This window comes from Macrobrachium rosenbergii, chromosome 41, assembly GCF_040412425.1.
Source record: "Macrobrachium rosenbergii isolate ZJJX-2024 chromosome 41, ASM4041242v1, whole genome shotgun sequence".
NCBI classification, from domain to species: Eukaryota; Metazoa; Arthropoda; class Malacostraca; order Decapoda; family Palaemonidae; genus Macrobrachium; species Macrobrachium rosenbergii.
In genome coordinates, this window is record NC_089781.1 from 9,832,881 (window position 1) to 9,845,380 (window position 12,500).

The 12,500-nt window shown below is 34.0% G+C and overlaps 1 protein-coding gene across 1 annotated transcript in view; it reads right to left on the bottom strand.

Moving 5' to 3' along the window:
- Positions 1-12,500, bottom strand: part of LOC136826628 (regulator of G-protein signaling 20-like) — a 314,791-nt gene that overhangs the window by 160,899 nt on the left and 141,392 nt on the right. Inside the window, exon 2 of the mRNA XM_067083939.1 lies at positions 7,559-7,998. Within this exon, the coding sequence (XP_066940040.1) occupies positions 7,559-7,995 (437 nt within the window). The 5' untranslated portion in view covers positions 7,996-7,998. The remainder of the gene's footprint in view (positions 1-7,558; positions 7,999-12,500) is intronic.

Below are 12,500 nucleotides of genomic sequence, written 5' to 3' on the forward strand. Positions count from 1 at the left end.
ACTCGCACACATACACGCATATATAATACATACATATATACATAAAGTTAAAGTATACCTTAGTTTAACCAGACCACTGAGCTGATTAACAGCTCTCCTAGGGCTGGCCCAAAGGATTAGTCTTATTTTACGTGGCTAAGAACCAATTGGTTGCTTAGCAACGGGACCTACAGCTTATTGTGGAATCCGAACCACATCATAGCGAGGAATGAATTTCTATCACCAGAAATAAATTCCTCTAATTCTTCATTAGCCGGCCGGAGACTCGAACTCGGGCCTAGCGAGTGCTAGCCCACAACTCTACCGACTCGCCCAAAGAGGAACTACATATATACATAAACACACATACATATATGTATGTATGCGTACATATATATAGTATATACATGTATACATGTTGTACATAAGAATGCAATACAAGCACAAATACACATCCTCCTCCTTCAACATGCAACCACAAATGATACACAAATATCCATTTTGGATCCCCCGCTTCCAACAACCCTCCCCCCCAAACTACCCCCAGTTAACACACTTCCCAGCTACTCAGGCCTGAACAATGGCACAAGTGCACAAACACATGCAAGAAGCGATGAATGACCCGGCAGCGGTGTTTGCCTTAGCAAACGAACTTCAGGTCGGTACGACCGCGATTGAAAAGAGAATGATTTCTCTTCAGAACGCTTCCTACACAGCGTGACTGCAGCACCGCTTAGAAAAGAATGAACGCCGGCTGCAATTCCACGCTTGTTTGCTTAAAAACGCGCGCGTGTTTTTCAATAGCCGACTAATACTGGCGCGGAGGTATAGGCCGACAAACATTTGACTGCGCATGCAAACACACCCACGACATTTTAATGTGCACGTACACATACTGTACTTTAGGAAAATGGGAAACACCGTGAAAATTAGCCTTTTTGACTCCAGAACGTCCTCATTGCCGTCACTTTCGTCAAGAATGGATTCCTATGGTGAAAGTACAAGACGTACCAAACACACAAAACATTGCTCACGATTATCGAATGAACCAGGGACGACATACAGGCTATGGTAACTATTCAAATGTCTGAATCAAATGCATAAGTATTAGTAGTTCACATATGTTTCTCTGATATCGCAAAACTGACATTGGTCTAGAAACCGAACAGTCGAAGGTCATGGATTATATGTTGATATCCAGCTTTTCTGTGAAGTTATCATTCCAAATACTGAACGTAATCAACGTAATTCACTCTTCGAACGGCGAGGTACAGCGAACACATTGCTACAATGACCATATATATATATATATATATATATATATATATATATATATATATATATATATATATATATATATATATATATATATATATATATATAATACACACACACATATATATATATACATAAATTATTTTCTGACGCACAAGAAAAAATCTTAGTTTCAAAACCAAGTAAATAGACCTTATAAAGATCAGCTTAACAAAATGATCATTATAATAATACTGAAGATGTACACGACAATATTCTACATTAATATAAAATATCAAAAGCTAGGAACGAAATTCTGTTTAATAAAGAAAACTGACTATATATATGTATATATAAATATGTATAAGTCTGTATTATTTATATATATATATATATATATATATATATATATATATATATATATATATATATATATATATATATTTTTTTTTCACCTAAATTCCCGACCCAGCAGTGAGTATATTATTAACATTTCATTCGACTTACCCCTTCGCCGTGAATGTGATAGAAATAATGAACAAATGAGAACGTTTTTCGCAGAAATAAATTTCTGATCGAGGCCAGGGCGTTAGCAATTCACCCACACGATCAGAAATTTATTTTTGCGAAACACGTTCTCATTTGTTCATTATTTCTATCACATTCACGGCGAAGGGGGGTAAGTCGAATGAAATGTTAATAACAAACTCACTGCTGGAATATGGGGAAGTTAGGTAAAAAAAAAAAAAAAAAAATATATATATATATATAAAAAAATATAAAAATATATATATATATATATATATATATATATATATATATATATATATATATATATATATATATATATATATAATTATACATATAAATATATATACGTATACATGTTTATATATACATATGTATAGTCAGTTTTCTTGATTAAACAGAATTTCGTTCCTAGCTTTTGATATTTTATATTAATGTAGAATATTGTTGTGTACATCTTCAGTATTATTATAATGATCATTTTGTTAAGCTGATCTTTATAAGTTCTGTTTACTTGGTTTTGAAACTAAGATTTTTTTTGTGAGTCTGTATGTATATATATATATATATATATATATATATATATATATATATATATATATATATATATATATATATATATATATATATACATATACAAACACATACATATATACATACATATATATGCATGTGTATATATACTCTAGCCCTCTCAATCACGAGGATAAACTATGTTGAGGTACTCTACTGTGTTTTATTGAAAAGGAAAACAGAGGAAAAAAGGAAATATCAGGGCTCATTTTCTCCGAACATTTTCACCCTCTAGCAGGCCTCTTCAGGAAGAGGCCTGCTGGAGGGTGAAACTATGACCTGATATTTACTTTTTTCCTCTGGTTTTCTCCTCGTTTTCACAGTGAAGTACATCATTATATATATATATATATATATATATATATATATATATATATATATATATATATATAGTATAATACATATAATATATATATATATATATATATATATATATATATATATATATATATATATATATATATATAACATTAAACATTAAGGTGAGTATGCATAAAATGTATAAACAAATGACAAATATTCGTTTTACATATGACCACTTCAGTTCTCAGAAGAAAATTCTTCATTTCAAAGCCATGCACACAAAGGTTAAATTTAATGTCCCGCTTCTATAAAAATAATTACTGTCCATTCAACATGAACGATTTACCACAATATATGAGGATTAGCTAAACAAAAGAAAAATCATAATACAAATGTAATGAGCATCTACAAAACAATATTTTCTATTAATATGAAATATGAAAAACTAAAGATAAAATTCTTTTTAATAAAGAAAACCGATAAGAATCGGTTAACACCTGTATCCAACTATGAAATCCAATCATAAAGCTAGCCAAAGAATTACATAACAAATTTTAACAAAAAAGAACAAAAAATCATAAACCTGAAGGTAATTAATCCCTCTTCATTAAGGATTTGTTGTCAACTTGTCTCGACGAAACTTCTTTCAACTAATGGCGAATTCATAATTATTTATCTCACGGTGACCAAATGGCACGACAGAAAAAAAAGCCACAGGTGTGGAGTGACCTGTCTTTATAAAGCAATTCCGAGAATACTTCAAGGGGGCTGATTAAGGGAACAGGTGTGCCATATTTCCACATCTGTGTAGGCCAGCAGTAATACTTTAAGCAAAGTTGTTATTTAGCTTTTGAATATAACTACCTGTATATATTGCATATATATATATATATATATATATATATATATATAGTATATTATATATATATATATATTGTATATATATATATATATATATATATATATATATATATATATATATATATATATGTATATATATATATATATATATATATATATATATATATATATATATATATATATATATATATATATATATATATATATATATATATATATATATATATATATATATATATATATATATATATATATTCCATAACACCGGCCATTGGCAGAATATACAGCAAAGGACATCGGAAGGAGACCTTCTTCCTTCCTTCATCATGCCGAAATAAATAGATGAAATGCTGAAAGACATCTCCTTCTGATGCCCTTTGCTGTATTATATATATATATATATATATATATATATATACACACATATACTCACACACATATATAAATATATACACATATGTGTACGTATATATACATATACTTATGCATGTGTAAGGGTGTTTAAATGAGTGTGTAATACTAATTAAGCAACAACGTTTCATAACATCCATAATATGCTCGGAGTAATGAATGTCGGTATGAGAAATTTCGTTCGTCACAAACTCTCTTTCTATTGAGGAAAATCTGTCCATTTTCTGTTCATATGTATGCATTTACACTATATACAATAACGTGAATATTGCATATATGTGTATGTATATATATACTGTATATATATATACATATATATTTATATATATACATATTAATCTGTTACTTATGTCTAAAAATACATGTATATCACACATCACTCACCTCAACACTCACTCACAACCACACACACATGCAAATAGTGTATGTGTGTGTGTGTGTGAGTGTAAGTGTGGGAGTGAATGCTATGTAAAATCTATATATACTTAGACATATGTAACACAACAATACATACTGCGTTAAATGTGTATTTACTTTACACGCGTAAGTATCTCGCACAGAAAACGGATGTCATCAGTGCCGGATAAAGATTACCTTCAGCAGAAAGATGGTTATGAGACGCATCCTAAATATGAAATTTCTCATGCTGGTATTCATTACTCGTAACATATTATGAAACGCCGCTGCTTAATTAGCAATAAACATACACTTGCACATATTTATAAATAAACGTCCAACATATTAAAAGGAGGGCGGGGGAGACATGGCGAAATACAGGAATCCGGCGATTACACGATTACAAATACCAAACATATTAATGGTGTTTATAAATAAAACTTTATTGTACTGTGAAAGAGCGGTAGAATACATACTGAAGAGGAAAGCTATTTCAAAACAGCACTGGTTCTAAATAAATAAAAATGTTAAACGATAGGAATATAACATATACATTATGGAAATTGGACAGAGAAAAAATTAATGTGGGATGAGATACAACTGGCGTAATAAAGCATACAATATACAACCTTGAAATATCCTAAATACTAGTAACTGGAGACAGAACTTTGGCAGAAATAAGCAACAGCGTCAAAAAAAAAAAAACAGAAAATCTATTAAATTGCACAATCCATTTATAAGCACATTAGGTGCAAAGCATTTAATTCTTAACCGGCATAAAGTTAAAAAAAAAAACGAAAAAGAATAAGGAAGAAAATACCAATATACATAATCAATTTCTCCATAGTAAAAAAGAAAAAATAATATAAGGGATAAATCAAGATGTTACGGTGGTAATAGCATCTTAAAGCATTAACATTATAATAAAACGCAAATGCCAATGAAATAACAATATCAATTTTATAAAATGTGAATTACATTCTGAAAAAAAAAATCGTATAACAGAAAGCCTTAACGTTAAAATAAAACGCAAATGCCGATGAAAAACAACAATAGTAATTTTGTAAAATATGAATTACATTCTGAAAAAATAAATCGTATAACAGAAAGTCTTAACAAGATTTGAAAAGTCGATGTTTACAGGGTAATCTGGGAATGACAAAAAACGATATTTCACTAAAGTTCAAGGTCTCTTAAATGGAAACTTATCATAAAACGCAAAATAATAACGATACATTCAATCATTTCTAACATGACTGTGCAAGTTTGTTTCAAATCGACCAAACTGGAAAAAATAATTTTAAGAGCATATGACCGAAGACTTTTGAAGATTCCCAAAGAAGAAAAAATATTTCAAGAAAATATAATTATGTGAGATCAGACGACAGATAAATGAAAAAATGTAATAATGGAAGAAGGGCATAATAAATTATAGGAAATATGAGTAAAACGTTAAAAACATAGATATTTAGCATCATATCTACAGGATAGAAGACAACAGACAGGAAGGGGAAAATATGAAACTTTTGACACGATATATATATTCATAAATATATTTATATTTAGAAATATATATTTTTATATATTTATAAATATATATCAATATTTTCCTAACTATCGAATCCTAAAGTAATAAATGCGAAAATGTAACGACGCCACAATACGAAACCTTACTTAAGTCGAACTGAATCTAAATATTACTATATATTAGAGAAAAAAAATGAAATGAATATGGAAGAAATTACACACAAAAAAGGATCGTCCTAATAAGAAGTTCAATCACATACAACATAACAGAGAAAATAACGCGAACTAAAAATATGAAAGTGATAATACATGCCATCAACACAAAAGACAAAAATACAGAAATAGCATAAAAGAACTGTCATCGTTAAATAAGGAAAGGAAATGAACGAGGAAATTAAAAGCGAAAGGTACTTGGCAATTATGAGTCACGTAATGCCACTGCGGCAGTCCTGTTATTCAAATGGCAAATGAAGCCAGGGAAGACTGTACGGAAATAACAATGGTATTCCAGAAGCTCTGGAAAGACTCTGAAAGAAGCGCTGACAGTCTGAATTGGGTGAACCAGAAAGAAACAGAAATATTCGTGTAGATTTGAAGAGCATAAATAATATTGACATTTCTTAATAACTATACAGAAGTTACAATAACAAATATGAGAATCACAGTAAGTCTGGTTATGCCTTATATCATGATGGCTAGTAGTATGCTTATCCATGAGAACACCCGTACACTTTGTCAAATGTGAGCGTATTTATATCATGAGATTTGAGATTACCACAGACAGACTCATCAAGTTCGAAAACAATTGACGTGCGTGGAGAGAGTGAGAGAGAGAGAGAGAGAGAGAGAGAGAGAGAGAGAGAGAGAGAGAGAGAGAGAGAGAGAGAGAAACCCTTGTTGCCGTATGATTCATTCAATCTTTTATTCATGAGGTTAAAATGTTACATTTTACTATCCGCGAAAATAAGTTAGATTTCTCCAAAACACCCCGAACGCGCATAAAACATCCCTCTGTCAGTATTCTAAGCAGAAACTAAAGTAACTATGATATATATATCATCTGAGTATATTACTCATTTAAGACACTAAATCCGACATATCTCCAGGCTTTCTGCTTTAATTTATGGTTTATTAGATAATTCACAGTATTATTTGCCAAGTTTGTTTTTTGCTTGGTGTACAAAGCGTCTTAAGGATGTAGGAGGAATACTGTTTAAATTAGGTCTAGCGATATCACAGTTATCATTCCCTTGGAAGTCCCCAAGTATTATGGAAAAGTATTTAAGGATGAAATTAAATTAATATCCAAACAGCCAAGAAGTCCTAGGTGTCATCAGTTATTGACATATGACCTGTATCATATTGATTTCTAAGATTAATGTTTATTTAGTCTAAACCCCTAGTAACGGTTTACATAAAAAAAGCAACAGAAATGAGGAACAAAGAACAAACTTGTCAAATGTATGTATTACTAAAAAATAAATAAACACGGCATGTCAAGTCTCTAATAAATTAAGTGCAAAAAAACTCCCCTTCCCTTCTCAACCCTCGCCCCCTCATCCTCCTTCCCGCCCCCATCCTCAAGGCTTCACACCAATTAAAGACAAAATTAAGTAATCTAAAATTTGGCGCTGTAAACCTCTCAAAAAACGGAAACTTTCAGGAAGGAAGGGCACAAAAAAAGAAAGAGAAATGAAAGAAGGGCTTCATGGCCGAGGGTACTCACCAAGAGCATCGACAACAACAGCACCAGAAAAAGCAACACCTTTTGGAGCGTTGCTGGTTGTTGGCTCGGGCGGTCGCACCGGCCGTGGCAGTGGAGGTCGCAGAAGTGTGGGTGGCCGTCGTGTGGGTAGTGGTGTTGGTGGTGGGCGCGCTCATCACGGGGTCGCTGCCGCCCACCACGCCTCTTGACGAAGGCGTCAACGTTGCGGTGCCGCTGTCGCCGCCCCCGCCCGTGGTCATGGTGGCGTCGGCTGCCGCCCCACCGCCGTTATTACTACTATTTCTCACGCTGTTCTCGTTCTTATTACTACTTTTCTTAATGTCTTTGTCCTTGTCTTTCTTATTTTGGCTTTTGAGTCCCTCTTCGCAGCCTCCACCAGAACCCGGCGATCCTTGCGGCAACCTGGCCATATTCCCTTCGGTGGTCACCGAGGACATTGGCTGCACGGGAAGGAAAGAAAACCGGCTTTAGTTACATTGCACAATATCTCTCAATCATTTTTAATAAATAACTCTACCTAGAGCGGGAACATATCTAATCTTCTGTCTACTCTAACAACACGGCAGCTCAATACATCTTGTGCCTTTTTACTTGTAACTACCTAATGGACAAAGAATTTATTATACATACACATGTGTATATGTATTATACGAGTATATATATATGCAGACATATATATATATGCATATATATACATACATACATACATACATTCTATTCACATACATATGTATGTATGTGAACAGTATGTATAAACACACTGTATATATATATATATATATATATATATATATATATATATATATATATATATATATATATATATATATATATATATATATATATATATATATATAAAATATCGGAAGAATATGTGTTCTTTCGTGTATTACAAAATAAAAGTTACGAAAAAACAGTGACACAATCAAAAGAAAACTGCAAAAAAGCTTTGATATAAACATTACACCAATACGTCATTTTTTTAAAATATAAACTATAACTATAGATAACAATTTAAGTCTAAGGAGAATCAATCAATAAAAAAAATAGCTTGACTGTCCATTGTAACAAATTTAACTAAACACCTTAAACATCAGAGTTGACAGGTAAATAATGAATGGGAAACACTCCTGAGTTCCCATTCAGATGGGGGTTTTCTTCTAGATAATTTCAGTACTCACTGCTGTAGCGTAATGAATCTCTCCCATTTCTCTTACTTTAATATGGAATCCTTTTATCAGCAGTGGATCCCTTTCGAAAAATCTTATTGGGGGCATAAAGAGCTCCAAACTCCTTGGGGGCAGAAAGAAGAGATTCCCAGGTCTGGTGATAGTTCCTCGTTCGTTCGTTCGTGTGTGTGTGTGTGTGTGTGTGCGTGTGTGTTTCTAAGTGTGTGTCATGGGAAAGGGAAAGGAAGAGATTTCTTTCCAGAGCCGCACCTTATCCTCTGGAAGCGACTGCCCCTTTAAAAGTTTTTTTTTAAATCCAATAGACCCTTCCCCCCCTCCCCCTTTCCCGTTCTCTATCCCAGCATGATTCCCTCAAAAATAAAAGAGTAAGTGTTTGTTTCCTTTGTTTATCCGTTTATTTCTATGCACCAACAGATTTAAAGTCTACCGTCGAGTCCCGTTGCATCCGAAATTTCAACATCTCCCACCGCAGATTATCTTTTAGCATCATTTCTTCAACTGATTTGTGGGATGATTTTCAGAATTTTATAATGTATATGAGATGGATGGATACATGGACAGACATATAGATGGATAATTGGTATTTACGTCAAACTTCAGAAGGATAGAAAATTTTAGCACATTATTCCATTTTCAAATAAATAAATGTTAAATTCTTATACCAAACTGGGGCTACACATACAAGCACACACAGACTCGCTACACACACACACACACACACACACACACACACACACACACACACACACACACACACATATATATATATATATATATATATATATATATATATATATATATATATATATATATATATATATCCCATATGCCTCTCCCCTTTTGGAAGAGGTGTGGCAAGATGGATACAGAATTCTGGTCTCATAGCAAGTCTTTATGGGTGAGACTGCTAGTCCCAAGCCCTTTCCTTTACCCAGGGGACATTAGTACCCATTTACAGGTGGGCGACCTGGTGGTCCGTAGGCCAGGAGCTAACCACGGATCTAGCAGAAGTGGTCCAGGTGTAGTGAATACAATTATGAAGATCAACGGACAACGTAATGGCCTTTTTTTCTCAAACCCAATAAAAATAAAACAAAGTAGGAAGCAGAAAGGTTGGGCTGTATCGCACAGAACTCTACTAACATGGCCCTCAAGCGGATGAACGACTAAGAGAAGCATAAAAATAGAGGAAAATAAGAATTTCATGGCTAGGAATTGGGAAAAACAAACATTCACTGAACGGTGTAAACAGAGGATAACTGATTTCATAACAGTAAATCTGTAAAACCGTGGATTGACAGGTATTTCGTTGAGGCGGACGGAAGAGCTTAAGGTAAATTTTTACAAAACAGTATCTTTGGAAATCTACATCTGACTGGCGGGGGGCGGATCGACCTTAATCTGACCTAAGCTCCCCTGGCTTAAGCCAACCCAGCCCAGAACATTTTGCAGATCCCAATATGGCGACGATTCCAACTGGACCGCTTTGTAAAATAATACCTGGACGGAACAATGACCGATATAGCACCTACAGAAAAGACAGCCGGAGGATGGAGAGGAGTAGGAGCTGTAACAAATGGGTACAGAAAATTTCTGCCACATGTAAACCATATTCAATTTTTTTTATCAACGAGATCTCTCCGAGACAAAGTTGAAGTAACCTGAACATCTAAATGTTGATATAAGTAAGACTGAAATAAACTTTTATACGACATATTGCATATACATATATAAATACATATTACCTATTCAGTATTTCCCTCAAAGAAGAGTGTGTGGAATTAAGGGTTACCTTTTCGGTAATTATTTTAGAATGAGGCCAATAAAAGTATGGCAGACTACCAGCTACATAATTACCTTGGGTTAACAGAGGCCTAAGCCTTCCACCCCACCTAAGAATCGAACCAGGACCCACTAGACCACAAAGACACGGGATGCATACGATCCCGTGTTTTTCAGAGACAGACTAAAGAATTTAGCGGTGTTGGGGCCGAAAAAAGGAAAGCATCTCACACACAAGGGAAAAATAATTCCTCATATCATTCCGTGTTATCCACATATAATCCCATGTTTTTCTTTTTTATTTTTCTCATATTAAAGAGAACCTCAACATAGACTGCAGCGACACCACCGCGCAGTTTCTGTGAATAAGCTCTTCAACGCAAAGATGGAAAGAAGACAGTTTTCTTCATTCTAAATGGAATTTACACATTCACACGTCTAGCTCCCATTTTTTTTTCACGTCGTTATTCACGAAAAGTCACACAGCAATGTATTTTGCGATGAGTAAAAAAGTCATGAATAACTATCAATTTGTACCAGCTTTATTTGTTTATATAATAGGTTACAATAACCTTCTGTATCTCGATCTACTGCATCATCAAAAATAATGTAAACTGATTAGAAAACTTTCCGGTAGGATTTACGAATAACAATTGTGCGAAACATATACCAAAACAATAATACTTCTTATTATTGACAGAAAATAAAATTTAAATAAGTAAACTAATTATTTCAGAACAATGCACTTGCCTACCCACTTTCAAGGACCTAGTTGTTAGAGCACTTGAGCAACTGAGCATTAATTCTTGTTGATAAAGATTTTGGAAATCTTGCCGTAAATCTGAAGAAATCTAATTCATATATATAACTAAGAAAGCATCCATTTCATCTTTAGGTCAAGCTTTCATACACGTAATTCCAGATATTCCAAACACATTCCAGGGAAGATGGTGTAGAGATCCTCACAGGAATCTTCATCTGGGCATTATATACCACATTAATTTTCTGAGAGAGAGAGAGAGAGAGAGAGAGAGAGAGAGAGAGAGAGAGAGAGAGAGAGAGAGAGAGAGAGAGAAGGCGTATATCACAAAAAGTAAAATTACACAAAAGTTTGCCATTAAGGACCTCTCAATACCCACTTATCCTCATACAAACTCTTTCTTACAATAGATTGAACCCTGCTAGGATCTCTTCTCTTCCCCCCGCCCCCACCTCCATCCCAGCTCTTCCACCCCCTCCCCTCAAGCCTCTCCTCAATCTGCAATCATCATTATGGCATCTCACTTAAGATAACTATCCGTAACTCCAAAAGGGCCTTCATAAATAATAGATTCTCTTGGGGGAAACGCGCTAGTGTGTTTGTCTTTTGTTTCTTTGTTTATTGCGATGTGATCTTGTTTTTGTTGGGGATGAGTACCGTTGCGCCATGAAGAATGAATGGGATATGAGAGAGCGGGGATCTGGGATGGTGGGTAGAGAGGCCAGGTGGGTGGGCTAGAAGGGGTAGTGGTAGGGGGATTGGGTCGAGTGAGCCTCAAGCCAAACTGAAGCATAGTAGTTTTTATAGGCCACTTAATGCCCCTCTCTCTCTCTCTCTCTCTCTCTCTCTCTCTCTCTCTCTCTCTCTCTCTCTCTCCACTTATCTTGATCATTTCACTACTTTTGTTTACTTCTGTCACTGCTTTTGTTTACTTCTATGATTTAAATCTTCGAAACTCCTAATCTTCATATCAAACTAAGGGTTAAAATCGAGTGGAATGGAAATTATTATCTAAACTATAAAACTATACATGCACGTGATACACTCACACACACACAAACACATATATATGTGTGTGTGTCTGTGCATGTATGTATGTATACTGGTACCTGTTACTTTTAAATGTCAACATTTTAAGCACATCAATGTATTTATCTATACAGAGCAAAAGTGCTAGTTAAGAGCAGGAAGTGAATTATATGTTGCACAT